General features: G+C 43.3%; 1 protein-coding gene across 1 annotated transcript in view; it reads left to right on the top strand.

Annotated features, from left to right (window-relative positions):
• Positions 1–18,460, top strand: part of KIF5C (kinesin family member 5C) — a 532,213-nt gene that overhangs the window by 366,948 nt on the left and 146,805 nt on the right. Inside the window, exon 20 of the mRNA XM_085645609.1 lies at positions 538–639. Coding sequence (XP_085501735.1) covers positions 538–639 — 102 coding nt within the window. The remainder of the gene's footprint in view (positions 1–537; positions 640–18,460) is intronic.

Genomic DNA, 18,460 nt, shown 5'->3' with positions numbered 1-18,460 from the left:
CTGTACCTTGTCACGTATGAATGGGACTTCAGGTCTGACCTATATTAAAAGCCCCTTGTGTATGTCGAGTAAGTTGTTGCAAACCACTGGCCCCTGCACTTTTTTTTGCAACTTATGTAATTCTTTTCTGATCAAGTGGGTTTCTTGTGGGCTAAATTTGCCGTCCTGCCATTTGCTGGGCCAGCCAAATGTATATTCTGTTCATCTCTGTGTATAACGCATATTTATTATGTCTAGTCGAACTCTTTGTACAAAAACTGTTCTTTTTCATATCAATTCTGGATATATTAAATAAAGCCTAGATTATATTCTCTGCCCTCATCAAAATAAACTGTCTGGATTTTGAAAACTAATTTAAAGAGGAAAACATAACAAGTTTGGGCTTAGCTTTTTCCCTATTAATCATGGAAAACGTAATGGGTCTTAACCTTCATCATCAATAGAATAAAATTGGGTCTGGGGATCATTATTCTGATGCTTAATATTTAATTTTGTCCAGAAAGTTGCTCACTAACTTTCTTTATTTTTTCCTTATAGCTTGAACCAGAAACTGCAACTACAGCATGAAAAACTTGCCTCTGACTATGAGAAATTAAGTCTCGAGGACCAAGAGCGGGAAAAGAAACTGGAAAAACTCATGTATGTCTTCTTCTGGTTTACTGCACAAATAGCATGTAGTGCTTTTTCCTGTTGCTGTGCTTTGGCAGGATGCATTCTGATATTCTCTACTAACTGTCTTTTTTGATGTGAAAATTTTCATATATTGTTACCCAAATAAATTTAATAAAACGAGCAACAGGTATATATTTATACTGGTTTATGTCCAACTTCAAAACAAATTTCAGGTAGGCAGAATGACTAGAAAGATTTTTTGTCAAGATGGAAAGTATTTTCCTTAGGAATTTTTAGAAAAATAATTTGTTAAACATTCTCGTACTAGTTATCTTTCGCATGCTTTTCACTAACGTAAACTAAATTTATTTCTTATCATACTTTATTAATGTTTAGACACCGTCTTTAAATCCTACATTCCTTAAAAACAAAAATATTTTATATATAATTACACCACATAGTACCAATTCATCATACTTAAGCTAAAATTCCCAAACCCCTACTATTTACAATATAAAACACTCATCCAAACATTTTTTAAGGTATTTTACCAGGGCGCAAGCCACATCAAAGAAATCCATATGAACATACGCCACCCACAAATCTTTATAGAAATGTCTGGGCAGTATTTCATCACTTCACAACATCCTTCAGAATAAAGTTCCTGCACAATAATGCTGGTACCACTAAGAAAAGGTTTTTTTCTTTTTGAGTAGTTGAAAGGCATCTTTGACCTTTTTTTCTCTTATGTGGATATTTTGTCCACTTGGCCAGAAGTTTAATTTGTCAATACCAATTAATTTTCACTGTTTGGATATTAATACCTTTTGAGACAGTCTTATCCTGGACAGGATTGATAGATTCACTTCTCTTTTCCACAAGCACCTCCCTGTAGTAACTAATTTGATAACGAGATTACCACCAGGAAGGGATTCAGCATGATTATACCATAAAACAAACAAATCAACAGTGATGGACATCATAACGCAGCAACAACAGAATGTAAAGATTCTCCCTCTGTTGCAGCCTTTAGAATTTACCTGCAAGGTTGCAGTGAGCATTAGGTATTCTTTTGCTCCTCACGGACAATGCGGTAGTTGACTTCTTGCTCTTCATAAGTAAGAATAGAAGAATGAAGGAGTCCAGAAGAGAAGAGAACACATTGATGTTAGGGAAGACATAGGAGGATCATTTATTTAATGTCATACTTAAATCCTCCTGGCCCATTTCCCCCAAATCTCCAACTGAGATGTGTCACTGATAACCCTTGTTGATCTGTGTATCATAGAGTAGAATTACTACCAGGTACAGGATTATGGCTTTATAGTCTTCTGAGTGACTCGTTCTGGCGTTAGGGGATTACATTTTTGCAGGTGAACCTGCATGGTCACCTCGCCTTTGTTAAGTCCATCAAAATTGTCTCTGGCCTTGCCACTGGAGAACTCGTTGTATACCTTTTTTACTTTGTCATAAAAGTAGTCAGCTAATTTGTCACAGAACTAGGGCTGAACTGTTTGCTATCGCCAAATTTGGATAAGGCAGAAACCGTTTAAAAAAGTTTTCTGGCTAGAGTTTTTGGCAGAGCTGATTAGCTCAGTGAAAAACCATGATTTCGCCGCGATTGACTGTTTATAATTAGCAATTGCCTCTTTATAGTGGTTTTTGTCTAGCTCCAAATAATCTTTCTTCCATGCTCGTTCTTTAGCCCTGCATTTATTTCTAGTTCTTTCAGTTCCGATGTGTACCATGGGGCTGATGGTTGTGTTCTGCGGGTGTGTGTATGCATCTCTGGGGCTAGCTTATTAGCTGCCGTGCGAATCCAGCCGTCAAAATTTAGGGCTGCGGAATCAGGGTCAGTTTTTAGACCGGGGCTGTGGGAGCATAAGGCGAATTCCAAATCTGGAGTATTTATTTTTCACCAAGGGCGTGTTGTGCCCATCCTTTTATTGTTTGATTCTTTGAGGGGTTTCCCAATGAATGATAGCTCAAAGAAGGCAGTGCTAAGATGTGTCCAGGTTATAGGTAGTGTTCTATTGAATTTTATCCGAGCATAGTTGGTAAAGATTCCATCCAAAGTGTGTTTACCAGTATGAGTCGGCTCAGTAACGATTTGGTTTAAGTCAAAGCTCTTTAATCTATCAACTAAATTGATGGTGTTCGGACATTCAGTGGACTCTGAAAGTTAAAATCCCCCAGTAGGGAGAAGTTGGAGTATTCCATGCAAGACTCCATAGCGGTCTGTATGGAGGGAATGAAAGGATTCCTAGGATCAGGTGGGCGGTAAATTAGCATCCCGTTAAAAGCCGTCATATTGTTACATTTAAGTGTAAACAGGACAGCTTCTTCCTTCAGTTGGGGAATAGCTGTGAATGTGGCCTTAATATTAGAGCGGTATGCAATAGCAATCCCACCGCCTCGGTGTCCTACTCTGTCTATTTTAAACCGGTCATATCCTTTTGGTATGGCCATATTCAGAATCGGCTCAGAGGAGCTATTAGTCCAGGTCTCGGTAAGGAATATAATTTCTGGCTTGTATTGATCAAGAAAGTCAGCAAGTTCGTATTTATGTTTAGAAAGTGACGTGCTATTGAGTAGGACGCATGTTAGAACGCAGTCCTTTGACTCACACCTGCAGGCAGCAGGCGGTTTAGTAGCTCTGGCTTTGTTATTGTGAGCACTGATAGGAATAATACATGTAGCAAACTTGCATGTAGGGCAATGTTGTACAGAGAAATCTGTCTGAGAATTTATAGGTTTGCTATTATTTTACTTACTTTCAGCTCCAATGTTAAGCAGTGCCTCTTTTAAGTACTTCTTAGTAGAATTTTGACCAGGGGTTCTGGCGCACAGCGCATTCCGGTCGCAGACGGGCGCAGTCCGTTATTTTGAATTACACAATTTCTTATTGGAAATCTAATTCTGTTGGTAGGTGAAAGATAGTATTGAAATCCACTTATAACATTAGAACCAAATTGTGCACTATTTTAAATGTTCCACATATTTTTTTTCTCCACGTTTTGTGCAAATTACTCAAATGCATACAACATTGTTACGGTTACAAAATTTTTATTTCCTATAGAATATGGGGTCAACGTTAACTACAGATATAGGATTGTGTTATATACATATTATGTGTACATGTATATGTACATACAAAGTTAAGGATATAAAATACAGATAAAAGACTGAATGTTGCAGATTATTGTTAGCTCTGTCATCCACAACGAGCATGAAAACCACTATGGCCAGACCCTGCGCCCAACATGCCGTGGGTGGCCAATCCCTGCTGCACATGGCACTCCGCATTACACTGCTGCTTGGCCTGGACTACAGCCAGGCCTTATACCCAAACCAGTGCGTGCAGCCTTTGGAGGTGTGCGGTGGAGGTTAGCTGTGAGGCTTAACTTATGACCGGGCCATGCACCCAATCAACCGTGCATGGCCATGGCCTGCTGCACATGGCCTTCATATTATAAGAAAGAACCATAAATGTATACTCAATGAAGTAATATGCACAATCGAACAATTAGACTGCTGAATGATGTAGAACGGAAAAGCGACACAGAATAGTCAAACACTGGTTGTCATAAAGCGATATAATTACTGTATTTTTCGATGTAACTACATGACGTGCATGGTGTCCCACATGGATGCCCATAGTTTACAACCATTATGAAGTTAACAAAGACCCTAACAGGTGCTGCCTCCACCCCTATGTTCACGAACGAAAATTTGCAGTCTGAGACTGTAGACTTTCAAAAGGGACCTAACATAGGTTCATAGGTTTCAAAGTCTTTGAAGCTGCAAACCTATGGGCACAAATTTGAATGGCGTTTGTGGCATCAACACGAGGCACACCGGTAATGGTACTGAAGCACTTTATTTTACTTTGCTTACACTAAAGTATATGAAGGGTTACACTGGCCATCGCTGCTCGTAATGTTCACAAATATTAGTTTTGCTTACAAAAAGTACTCAATCTTGAGCTCATGCCTCTGAACTTAAAATTACACTGGGCAACAGGTAATACAGGCTTCTCTAGCCAATTTTCAGTCCGAAAGGGCTACAAAGTGCCATCCCATTGGAATGTATAAATTAGAGACCAGTGGGGTAGCCCATTTTGGGGCTTCATCCAAGCGGTGATCGTGATGAGCATCAGTCTGAGAATAGGAGAGCATCCTATTATAAAAATCAAAAATCACAGACAGAGAAAAAATGATGGGGAACCTCATCTGCCCAAACTGTTAAGAACGTGTGTCCTTACATCTAATGTTGCCTTAATTTAAAATCAAAACGTGTTACATCCCTTGTTAGCTATTTCCATGTTGGCAGAATTCTGTACCAACCAATTGAATACACTTACGGAACTTGCTAAATCTTGAAATGCTGCTAATAAAATATACCATCACTTTGTTACCTTCTCTATGCACTTTCGCTCCCCTAATAATCCCCTTTTTCCAGTTAAGGATAAACTGCATCCGTGGTTGGATCCCTTTGTTTATGTGCAACTGACTGGGAGGAAGTATCCACCTCCACCACTCGCTGAGTGGTACCTCTCTACTCCTCTCCTTGTTTTTCTTTATAAACTGCATGAGTGACATTTCTTAAGCATAGCCATGTACAAGATAACAACAGTCAGTTCCAAAATACAGGTCTAATTCAGCCAGGCTTCTCTGTGTGGAAGCTTCACTTGAAACCCACCTTTATTTACAACTTCTGTTGCTTAGGAACCCATCCCAAATTGGGTTGACTATCTGTCAAGTGAGTGCAATGCAACAGATGGCCCAATTACTTAGAACATGCATTTTACCTCAATTTTCATCTCTCATAAAGGATCTCCTACGTTTGCCACATTGTGCCTATCTGTAAGGCTGTCTTCTTTTTGCTGTGTGTGAAGATTGATGTGTTTTCAGCTGCTGCTGCAATGTCCCTGCGGGACAACCATTGCTGGTGAGCTCAGCTGAAAGTCACAACTGTGTATATCTGTGGAATGAAGGATGAGGTAACTTGGTATGCTTGACCCAAGTCCAGGATGGTTGTGCTTGCTGGGAGATGGTGGAATGTGCTCTTGCAGTGGTGTAGTTATGGAAAGTGTATAAACGCCCAGGGAGATTCCAGAATGGTGGGTTGGCTTCCCCAGTGCGGGAACTCGCAACATCCAGGTGATTGTGCTAAGATGTCGATAATGCGCGGGTTCATCTCGAACGGTAAGTAGCCATCGTTTAGCATGGCGCACCAAACATTTTTCCCCAAAACTAATCCCTGCACTCCTGTGACATTGTGACGTTTAGAACATCTACAATTTTGTTTGCCCTGCAGTCAATAACTATGCCACTGTATGTGCAAATATTCTCTCTACAAACAGTTTACTAATTTAAGCTTCAGGGCCATATGGGTATCGATCATTGGAACAAGTGTTCTAAGCGCAAGAGTTTATATCATGTACAAGTGGATAGCCATTCTTTCTCCAGTATTTGGGGTGTCTTTCATAGATTCACATGCTTGAATATTCCCCGTCGTCGAAGTGGGAGTCCCACGGTATATATAAAAAGCAATAAGTATCATGTATATATACATATACACATACATAACCACATAAGAGTATATACATACCCAAATAAACTTATATATATATAGTTCAAATAACATATCAAGTTAAAATACCATAGGATAGCATTGAGACATAGGAAAGCATTGAGAAAAAATTCACTTTGCTAACATATCACTGTCATTTTATAGTCCAAACTCCAGCCAATCAGGCGCTAGCACCCTCTAGAACCTTCTCCTCAGAGGCTCAGGCCCTCAGATTTTCTACCGCACGTCGTGTGAAGGGAGTCTCCCTGAGCTCTGCTCAGTTTCTTCATCTGGTTTGAGGTTTTTATCTCTCATCATGTCAGCAAGTAAGAAATCTCTTTTCCGTCCTTGTTCATCTTGCGGAAAGTCAAGACTTTTCTCTGAGGATCCTCATGAGAAATGTATTTATTGTCTGTATCCTGATCATAAGGTGGCCAACTGTAAGATCTGCAGAACTTTCTCTCAAAAAACTTTGAAAGATAGAGAAGGTCGCCTTTTGATATGGCTTCAAAAACTAAAGGACACAGACAACCCCCTTTCTGAGGTGGAAAGTGTAGCCTCTGTCAAAACAGGAGTCTCCTCAAAGCGTGGAAGTGTCCAGGACTTGCCATCTCCTTTTCTGAAAAAGAAGAGACTTCACCTTGAGGAAGTGTCTACAGGCAAAGTCTCTGTCACCACGTCTGCGCCCCCGAGACGTAGCTCTCAGGCGTCTGTGACTCCGTCAGCACATGTTTCCAGTCAGAAACTTTCAAAACCGTCGACGGGCCCGTCGACGGCCCCTCCGTCGACGAGATCAGCAACTTCATCAGCCTCGTCGACGACGGTGACGACGGTATCGAGCAGATGTCCTTCGTCGACGACAATGACTTCGTCGACGTCTTCTCCGTCGACGGTGGTATGTGTGTCTCTGAGAACCGTCTCGTCGACGATACCACTCACTTCTGCGTCGACGACTGGGAAGCTGGCGCTTCCGTCGACGTCTACAACTCCGTCGACGACGGATAAGAAGAAGAAAAGGAAATCTTCCTCGTCGACGACAGCCCCGTCGACGACAGCCCCGTCGACGTCAGCCCCGTCGACGACAGCCCCGTCGACGACAGCCCCGTCGACGACAGCCTCGTCGACGACGAAAGTCACCCCGTCGACGGCAGTCCCGTCGACGGTAGTTCCGTCGACGATTGCTTCGTCGACGGACGCCTCGACGACGGTAGAGTCAAATTTTGTGACGATGCCATTGGTGCCAATGTCAACCCCAGCAACGGGGTCTGTGGACAGCTCCTTGATGATACGTCGTAAGGCCATGATAGATCCAGTTATGTTACCACCTGGACCACGGCCACCTCGTCAACTATTTCCCTCAGGGGATGAGGAAGATTCGGATGAGGGCGATCAGTCTCTTTTTCGGGATGCTCATAGTCCTTCGGAGCTCCATATAAAGTGCCAAGAGTCTGAGGAGGATGAATATTATGAACAGGAAGAAGAACAAAATCCCTCTGCTCCGGTTCCTATGATGCAGCTTCCTGTGCAGCTTGTTTCCAACCTTCAATATATGTTGGAGGACTATAATCGTCGTTTTCCAGCGTCCCCTCAAAATATTCCACGTGAAGCGCCATCCGAGGTTCCACCTCATCCTATCATGCCAACAATACCCATGCCCACAACACCTGCACTGCCATCCAATGCAGAAGATGATAATATGGACAATCCGGATACGGAAGAGGGCGAACTCCCAGAGGACGAATCTATGGCGGACTGGGATGATTACCAAATCAATTCGCCCGCATCACCGCCAAGGTCACCAGTCAACTCGCCACCTGTCGACATAACAGGGTTCCATCAGCTGATGGAGAGAGCAGCACAACGCTTTCACCTTCCCATGGTGGTTAGGGAAGAGGACTGTTTCTTATATGACTTCAAGTCCCAGCCTCAGAAGCAAGTACGAGCGGTGCCAATCATAGACTTCATATGGAATGAAGGCTTAAAATTAATGAAGACACCTAATTCTATCCCGGCGGTGCTCCCACGCCTGGAGAAAAAATATAAAGCTCCGGATTCTTCCCCAGCCTGCTTGGTGTCTCAACCTAAGCCGGACTCAGTGATCACACAAGCGGCACAGCGCCGCTCCAAGAATCCATCATCTCCAATGTCGGCGCCTCCGGACCGCGACGGCCGCCGCCTGGATGCCATAGGCAAGAAGTTTTCAACCATGGCGTCAACAACGGTACGAGCTGCAAATTCCTTGGCTATCCTCGGCCGTTATGATAGACAGATGTGGTCGGACATGGCTGCATTGGTCAAGCTTATACCGGAGGATTCAAGAGCGGAAGCTCAGAAGATCCTGCAAGAGGGAGAGAGGGCGTCATCCGAGATCATTGACTGCTCTGTTGACATCGCATCCACCGGTTTTCGCCAATTGGCGGGAGCAGCCGTCCTAAGAAGACAGGGCTGGCTTCGATCAACCTCTTTTCGGCAAGAGGTCCAGGCAAAGATTTTGGACATGCCATATGACGGGGAGTCATTATTCGGCCAGCATGTAGAAGATGCCTTGCAGACCATTAAAAAGGATACGGATACGGCTCGTTCCCTCGGCACTCTACAGTTTAAGAAGCAGCCTTTTCGAGGTGCGCGCGGCCGCGGCACCTCCTCATCATCATCCTTTCGTGGCTCCTCGTCCCAATACCGCTCGTACAATCAAGGGCAACAGCGGTACTATTCACAACCGCAGCAGTCCTACAGACAGCAAACTAACAAGACATACAGAGGAAAGTCGAATTATAGAGGAAATTCAACCAAGAAGCAGTGACTCTGTACGGAAAGAACTTCCTTTTCCCAGTTGTCCTCAAGTTCTTGTTGGAGGAAAAATCTCCCAGTTCTTTTCAACCTGGTCATTAATCACTTCGGACCGCTGGGTCCTGGATATTATTTCAAGGGGCCACGCCCTAGAGTTTGTGAAGGTTCCTCCACGCACACCTCCATCCGGGCCACCACCCGCCCATCTCAAGGAACTTTTCAAACAAATCCAAATAATGTTGAACAAGGGTGCCATCGAAGTGGTTCCGAAATATCAGAGAGGGTTGGGATTCTATTCCCGTTTTTTCCTCATACTAAAGAAATCAGGGGAATGGCGTCCCATCCTCGATCTCAGATTGCTCAACAAATTTCTCAAGACTCAGTCCTTTCGGATGCTCACATTGAAGGACATCCTCCAATTCTTTGCTCAACAGGACTACATGACAACGATCGATCTGCAGGACGCATATTTCCATGTGCCCATTCTGCCACGTCACAGGAAATACCTGCGGTTTCGAGTGGGCCACAGGGACTACCAATTCAAAGTCCTACCCTTCGGACTCTGCTCAGCCCCGCGGGTCTTTACAAAATTCCTGGCCCCGGTGGTGGCTCACTTACGACAAGAGGGTATTCAGATATACCCCTACCTGGACGATTGCCTCATCAAAGCTCAATCCTCCCACCAGGCAGCCCTCGATACCCAGCGCTGTCTCGATCTGTTCCAGTCCCTGGGGTTGTCGGTCAATGTACAGAAATCTCAACTCGCACCGACTACGTGCAAGATTTTTCTCGGCGCTTGTATCAATACGAGCACAGCCATGGCCTTCGCTTCAACAGAGCGTCAAGAACGGATTCTACAGCTTGCGAGCTCCATCGCAGCAAAGCAGTCAGTTTCAGTCCGCATATTAAAATCCTTTCTGGGAATGGCGTCCTCATGCATCGCTTTGATCCCTCTCTGCAGACTAAAGAGTCGCATCATCCAAGAGGAGTTAGACAACCAGTGGCGCCAGGTTTCAGGCTCCTTCAACGATCAGGTCGTGGTGTCGCCCCGCATGGCTCAAGCGCTGCATTGGTGGACTCGTCCTGCCAACATCGCAGCAGGAACATCCTTTCTGTCGTCAACTCCAGATCTCGTCCTTACCACGGACGCATCCATGGAGGGTTGGGGCGCACATTTTCAAGATCTATCCGTCAAGGGCCTATGGACAGCGGCTCAACGTGGCTGGCACATCAACAGACTGGAACTGATGGCCATTTTCTTGGCGTTGAAATCCTTCCGCCTACAATTCCAAGGGAGGTCAGTCCTCATTCAGACGGACAACACCACGTGCATGCACTACCTGAACAAACAGGGCGGGACAAGATCTCCCCTGCTCTCCCGTCTGGCGCAGAGGATTTGGAGTTGGGCCATACTCCATCAGATGACGTTACAAGCAATTCATCTGCCCGGCATTTCCAATACTCTGGCGGATGCACTCAGTCGGTCAGCATCATCAACCCACGAGTGGGAGTTACATCAACCGACGCTGGAATTTGTCTTCAACCTTTGGGGTCACCCGACAATCGACCTCTTCGCAACCCCGCAGAATGCAAAATGCCAGTCCTACGCAAGCTGGTTTCCCCACCAAGGGTCGTGCGGAAATGCCCTTTCGATCAATTGGTACGGGATATTTGCGTACGCTTTTCCGCCGATTCCGTTGATCCCGCGAGTACTGCGGAAGATGAGACAACAACCGTGCCATGTTCTTCTAATAGCTCCACGCTGGCCTCGGCAAGCATGGTTTTCGGAGTTGCTTCTCCTATCCCAACGCGAGCCCATCCTTCTCCACCTGAAGCCGGATCTCTTGACAATGAACGATGGTCGGATATGCCATCCGAATCCCAGATCTCTCAGCTTGTCGGCTTGGAACCTGAGCACCTTGAATTTGCTCATTTGAACATTCCTCCAGCCTGCAGGGAGGTGTTAGCTAGGGCAAGGGCTCCATCCACAGTGAAAACGTATAAGCTCAAATGGAAGCGATTTTGTCATTGGTGTGCTTCCGCCCACATTCATCCTGTGCACGCTCCCCCAGAACACATTCTGCCGTTCTTCCTACAACTAGCGCAGTCTGGATTATCGCACTCTACCTTAAAGGTTTTTCTAGCGGCAATATCTCGCTTCCGACAAGACGGATCATCTTCTCTCTATTCATCCAGAGTCATACAACAGTTTTTCAAGGGTCTCTTCCGCATGTTCCCGCCCATTCGGCGTCCTCCACCCACGTGGCGCCTGAACATCGTGCTGGCTCAACTCATGAAGGCGCCCTTCGAACCCATTCACTCTGCGGATGTCAAATTTCTAACTTGGAAAGTGGCCCTCCTCCTTGCTCTGACCTCTTCCCGCAGAGTCAGTGACATTCACGCCTTTACTATAAAGCCACCGTTCCTTCAATTCAGATCGGACTGTGTCATCCTCCGCACTAATCCGGTTTTTATACCTAAAGTGCCATCCGATTTCCATCTTAACGAACCGGTGCTCTTAAAGACTTTTTTCCCGCATCCACAAACCCCAGCGGAGCAAAGCTTACACTCTCTGGACTTGAAGAGATGTCTAAAATTCTACATTAGCAGAACTCAATCCTTCCGCAAATCTGACCAGTTGTTTGTGGCCTACGGGCGTGCGTGCAAAGGACAATCTGTCACCAAACCTACGATTGCCCGTTGGGTTTCATCAGCAATCTCTTTTTGTCATCAAAAGGCTGGTAAGCCACTGTCTTCGGGAGTGAGAGCCCACTCAACGAGGGCTATGTCATCTTCCACTGCCCTGTTCGCTGGTGTGCCCATCCATCAAATATGCCGGGCAGCTACGTGGTCCAGCAGGCACACGTTTACGAAGCACTACTGTCTGGAATCCATTAACGAAGCAGACACGGCTGTGGGACAGGCAGTTCTACGAAATCTGTTTAAATAAGGTGAGCCTCTGCTACTTCCCTCCTCCTGGGGTATTATTGATTGCGTTTTATATACATTGTCATTGTATTACATGCAAAATCAATACGGCTTGGTCAGCCGAATACTGTTTACTGCTTACTATTCTATTCAAGCATGTGAATCTATGAAAGACACCCCAAATACTGGAGAAGAACAAATGTTACTTACCTGTAAACTGTGGTTCTCCAGTATTGGTGTCTTTCATAGATTCACATGCGACCCACCCTCCTCCCCTCAGAGGCTCTCTTCTCTTCTTTCGGCTCTATGGTCACTCTCGTGCTCGAAAATCTGAGGGCCTGAGCCTCTGAGGAGAAGGTTCTAGAGGGTGCTAGCGCCTGATTGGCTGGAGTTTGGACTATAAAATGACAGTGATATGTTAGCAAAGTGAATTTTTTCTCAATGCTTTCCTATGTCTCAATGCTATCCTATGGTATTTTAACTTGATATGTTATTTGAACTATATATATATAAGTTTATTTGGGTATGTATATACTCTTATGTGGTTATGTATGTGTATATGTATATATACATGATACTTATTGCTTTTTATATATACCGTGGGACTCCCACTTCGACGACGGGGAATATTCAAGCATGTGAATCTATGAAAGACACCAATACTGGAGAACCACAGTTTACAGGTAAGTAACATTTGTTCTTCCGCATCTATGCCAGTACATTATGCTAGTTGAAGTCATTGTTAAAGTTTCCATAGTGGAAATGCCAGAGCATTTATCAATATTTTGTACGCAGTAATCCTGCAAGTGATCATGTCCTTCAGGTACTTGTATTGCTGCAATAGTTTTTCCCACATTTGCCCAAGCATTTCGAAATTCTAATTTTGAGTATACAACTCTCAGGTGCATCCCAGACTGCATAACTATACCTGTTTGGGTGCTTGTGCTGGCAGGGGTAAGTACCTTTTTCTGGCACCTAATTTATTTTTCCACATCGTGTGCTGGAAAATTGTACTTACCTGCACTATTTTCCCTGTGGCTGCTTCACAAAGGGTATTTTGCAAAAGTGGGAGATTTGCTCCAGTGAGGTTAATCATACATTTGGAGCAGATTTCTAACTTTCTTTGAATTATTGAATGAATGTCAGAAGTAGCCCTGGAACTCAGCTATAGGCACAGATTTCGGAGTACTTCTAGCTTTAAGGTGTAGCTTTAAGGTTCACAACCTCTGACAAACTATATCTGGACCAACTCACACCACCAGACACAAGTCTAATGTAATTTTCTCTCTCCCTGGACATGATTTATGAACCACCAACTCCCCAGTAATTTGTAGTAGCTTTCACATCATTGCTTTCAAGATGAAATAAAAAAAAAAACTAAAGCGCAACAATCACCCGGGGGTATCTAGGCGCATCCCCAAAGCACCAGAACAAACACAGCCCATAAAAGCATGTATAAATAATGGACAAACTGGACAACTCCACACTGAAATTCCACCACCCCAAAACTGCGACTGACAGGTGACCATGGGATGTACCAGACATATACAACTATTTATGGTAAGTGGGCACCCCACAGACCATATGCCCAAGACAAGAAGCCAACTGCAGGAATCCCATTGGGGCAAAGACACCTGCCCTCACCCTAGTTAATCAGAAACCACTGTAATCCACATCGATTCTTAGGGATTATTAACTATATGAGCTGTGATTTAACAACCAAGCTATATGCAAACTAAAAGATATGCCTCTTCTGCCATAATCTATTGAGTGTGTACTTTAATAAACAATTATTATCTAAAACAGGGTAGTTCCTTCTCTGCAACGTTGACAATCAAATAAAGTCAAGTGGCTATGATGTGTGTCGCTGGAAGATCTAAAAATCAGATCTTAGTGCCCTCACACACCTGTTAGGGTGTCACGCTTCATCATTGGGCACTCCTCATCTGGCCAGGCACTGCTAGGCCTGATGGGCTTGGGGGCTTCTTTATCGGAGATCTTTTGGTCTGGAGATGCCGTATAGATGAATACAGGAGAGGGAGTGTAAGTGAGTGAGTGAAAAGTAGCTAAAATAGACTTTGGTATCCTCCCCAAATTTTTTTATTATATAAACGCAAGGTACCAGGACTTGGTAAAAACAGTGGTGCTATCTTGTGGTCTTCCGGTACCAGCATAGCTACTAGTCCCAAAAACGTCACTAGTGTGGTATGATCAACATGTTTCATGCCATATGAGCCCAATCTACGAGCGACACTTCGTCAGGACCAACAATCAGTTGTTCCCCTGTCTGGGGTGATGGTCTCCTCTCTAATAGAGAGAGATGCCAATAAGTAAATACCGTTGTCCCCTACTAGGGTGCCGGCCTGTGAATCTACCTAAGAAAGGAGACATAAGGTGGACAGGAACAAGTTGCACAATTTATAGATGAAAATCGGGCAGTTGTAAACAACAATTTTCTATACAAGTGCAGTAGTGTATAAAAATCCTCCTGAAGGAAGTGACGTGTGTCTGCTCTATTATCCAGTGAGTTGTACTATCCTCACCGCATGAGGTTTACCATACATAAGATTGAAATTGTTAGATGCAACAGCTAGCTAAAAGACATCGACATATAGTCACAGAAAAACTGGCCATTTATACCGTACATGGAGGACATCACATTAGATGATGTTGTGAGGCCTTACCTAAATTGAGGCTTTTTAGTGCTACTTAAGCGAAATGGAGGGTCACGACCACAATGAGGGACACCTTCACAAGACAAAAATAGAAGCACTCAAATTCATGGTCCTTTTTTCTTGTTTTCTTTTTCTCATATTTCAAAATCTTTTAAAACAAGTTACTCGTCCATTGCGAGTGTCATCATTCACCAAGGAGCCCCACCTTTGTTGTTGTGCTAAAAGGCATGTGTCACAAATGAGGTGCGTAATATATGTGGTGCATAGGCGGTAATTGCAACAAGGTATTTACTATAGTTCATTTGTCCCCGTGTGTCAATGGGTGAAGTTTATTCATGTGTTGCTTCCACAGTACTGGTTTACCCTGTAAAACCGAAAGGGATGTCACAACACACAATGAGTGCCAGACACGGAGGTGGAACCCCCATGCCGAGTGATCGAGAAAACGCCTCTGTTAAGGGAGTGCGATCTAGCCCCTGTAACTTTTGTAAGAATGGAGTGATTGCAGCCTTCCCACAACCTAGCCTATCCCGATCCCCCTAGTATTACAACCTGTTTTGTATCTCTTTCGGCAGTGCCTCGTCGTGCCGTACTACATTGGACATGATGTGCCTCCAGGCAAGGTGTGCCGAGATATAGCGGTAAAAAGAGTATATGCAGTCCGTGGTTCCATACCTGAAATTACATGATGTACCACTGGGCTTGGTATGCCAAGAATTAGTGGTTCAAGAAGTAAGCGCTACGTATAATATGGGTACAAAGTGCGTAGTAGACAGTGGCCCCCTTCCCTCCGTACTTACTTGAGCGATGGTCTGGACAGTGCCGTCAACCTGCCCTCCGCCATTCGACCTGGATTGCAGGGGAGGTTGAGCGGTATCCGTCATTAGGTAACATTGAGCACACAGGACAGATCACGTCGTCTAATCAACAGAGGTCATCCAGGTTGATCTTTAATCTTTTCCCTCTCATGACTGGCATACCCTCCTGCGCACAACACCACAAGAGAACACAGTTTTGCTGCAACAAGAGGAGTAAGAGAACTGATGAAAACTCACAACTTCCAGGGTTCTGTGGACAAATCCGTGACAACAGCCAACACAGGTCTAAATCGTTGGTTCTATCTCTCATCCATCACATCACTAGTGCTGCATCCCAAGTCAATATCAGATCACCTCTCTGGTCTGTGACCGCTTGAACTCAAAAATAAATGAGACCTTTAACAAACATACACTAATGCACAAGTAGCGTCCTCCTTGTCTGGCAAGGCGCTTTGTTGCCCACCATATGGGTATTAAGCGCAGTATAGTAATGCCATCAAAGATTTACTTGCACCTAAAATTTTGCATCGATTTAGAAGGGCAAAATCCCACTATTTCTCAGTCTGAAAATTATAATTCTGAACTTGTCTCGCTGCTATTTGCACACATACATTATATATTGGTGTGCATATAGCTTTGTAAATCAGACCCTAATTATTCAAATAATATGAGATTTGCGTGACTGTCTAGGATCTTATGCGTTTATTTCAAAAATAAAAGGAACACTCATTTCTATCAACAAAGCAGACATTGGCAAAACCAATAGGTCAGGCTGTTTTTTGTGGGAAGTGTTTGGTAATAGCCTGGATACGGTGTGTGTTTCCCCTTGAAAGAAAATCCCATAATGTAATAACATGCTGGGCTACACCAATATTGAAGATTAGCCTATGGCCCCATTGATGAAAAGGCTGCATTAGCAGACTTCAAATCTACCCTTCAAGATGTCTTATTGAACAGGAGTTCAAAAATAACTTTTTCTTTGTAAGTGGTGAACATTAGTTATAAGGCATACGCAGCAAAATGTTGCATAGTAGGTACTGCAGTGTTGTGTGTGTTAGAGATAGCAGGATGACTTTGGTCCATGACAAACTGCGTAGAATAGTGAGGTAAGTTATTGAGTGTGGTTTAAAACATTCATGACGTAGTACGGGAGTTGACGGTTAAACTTTGAAGAGTAAAGACGTGTAATACTGAGCTCCATGTGTGGCATGATCATTTACATGTACCCGGGCTGGGGAGGACGCTACCGGTCCATTAAAAAAAGAAAAAACATTATTTAAACAAAAGGTGAGTACTTTTCTCGCATCTGGAAGAAAGCCTGTATCTGAGAACATCCTTAATTTGTGAACAAAAATACTGTAAATTCAACATATTATCATGATACGTAGAACAACAATTACTAGATAGCACTGTGCCCTATTGAGAGGCCACAACATCGAAACTTCGAGCACTTCCTAAAAATAAAAGCCAGTAATGAGCAATTAAAATGTCAGTGTGTCAGCAAAGTAAATAAATGAAAGGACACCTACTTGTCTCAAGCTACATGTTGTTTTCTCAGTTTCACAAAAGGACTACTTGATGACACCATTACTAAAACCTATTTGATACAGAAATAAAACAATATAACCATTCTCAAAATGATCTGGCCTTGAAGGTCAGCCCATCCAATTAATAGCTGGTGATGAAAATCCATATGAAAGTCATTGGCTTAGGGGAAGTGACCAAAAGCTCGCTGTCTCAATGCACTTACTCTTATTGTACTTTTTTTGAAGAACTGATAAAATGAAGTCTTTCAGACAGCGACAGCTGTTTTCTAGTCTGACCTGAAAAGGAGATAAAGAGAGGAGATAGGCTAAAGGTAAAAAGTTATTTTACGACAAAGAAAAAAAGGAGAGGTGGGATAGGAGAGAGGGTGGGACGGGAGACATTGCTGAAATAATTTTTAGGAAGAAATACCAGAATTAACACATGCAGAAAAGTGTTATTGTTCAAAGTAAAAACATTAAGATAAAGTGTGTTTTCCATTCAAAAGAGGAATATGAAACTCTTGGTGACTGTGAATATTTCCCTGGGAATGTTTTTTGCATTTAGTGAATGGCCTTGAAGAATGTGTATTTTGTGGTGATACAATTTGTATGTCAGAAAATGAAATTCTACTTTTGCTGCTCACCTACTGTAGGAGAATTATGGCACAATTGTTAAAAACAAAAGTTAAAATACATTAAAAACAGAATGGTAGGATGTCTGTAAAGATTAGGAAACGCATTACCCCAACACATTAACACAATCTTATTTCCACTTTTTTAAATTTTGTATCACATTAGGCAACATTGATCTAGTTTTTCGGGGGCAACCTACTAAGCACCCCTCTCACCTTTCAATATTTCGATGCCTCACCAGGTGTAGTAAGCGCTATATAAATGCAATTTAAAGACAAATATTCTTCTAAAGGTAAATACATCCTCTATCTCATCAAAGAAACCCCCAGAATGAACCTTCACCCATGAGAAATAGAGAAACGAATATCCTTTTGCCCTCTCCATTCCCCGAAATGCCATATATTGAAGTAAAAACATGGATATTACAAATAATTCATAACAACCTTCATTTCCCTGCTGCAGAACTAAGTAACAGCGAGATGAGCCCTGTTATGGGTATGACATGTAACTAGGTATCTGACAGGGTTCCTTAAATTGTCAGGGTTTTTAATCAAAAGAGCTCAACTGGTGCTCTGATCTAAAGGGCCCTGGTTTTGGTAGTTTGGACTACTTTACCATTGTATTAAGTGGTTTACTGGATAATAGTCCAGGGCCTTATTTAGAGTTTGGTGACGATTATCCCATCTGCCACATTCCAAACGCCATAGGTTATAATGCGCTTGTAGTATGGTGGATGGAAAATCGTCCACATTTGTGACGTTTGTGATAGAGTATCCTGTACACCAAACTCTAAATAAGACCACAAAGTATTGTATTACTGGAACCATTAAACAGTGTGTAACCTTAAGTATTTCCTTTTATTTATATTCATGTAAGCTCTCTTTCACTCTTTTCCACAAACGTA

Source organism: Triturus cristatus, chromosome 3_1 (assembly GCF_964204655.1).
Source record: "Triturus cristatus chromosome 3_1, aTriCri1.1, whole genome shotgun sequence".
NCBI lineage: Eukaryota > Metazoa > Chordata > Amphibia > Caudata > Salamandridae > Triturus > Triturus cristatus.
Note: the sequence above shows the minus strand (reverse complement) of the source record. Positions and strands in the feature narration are given on the sequence as shown.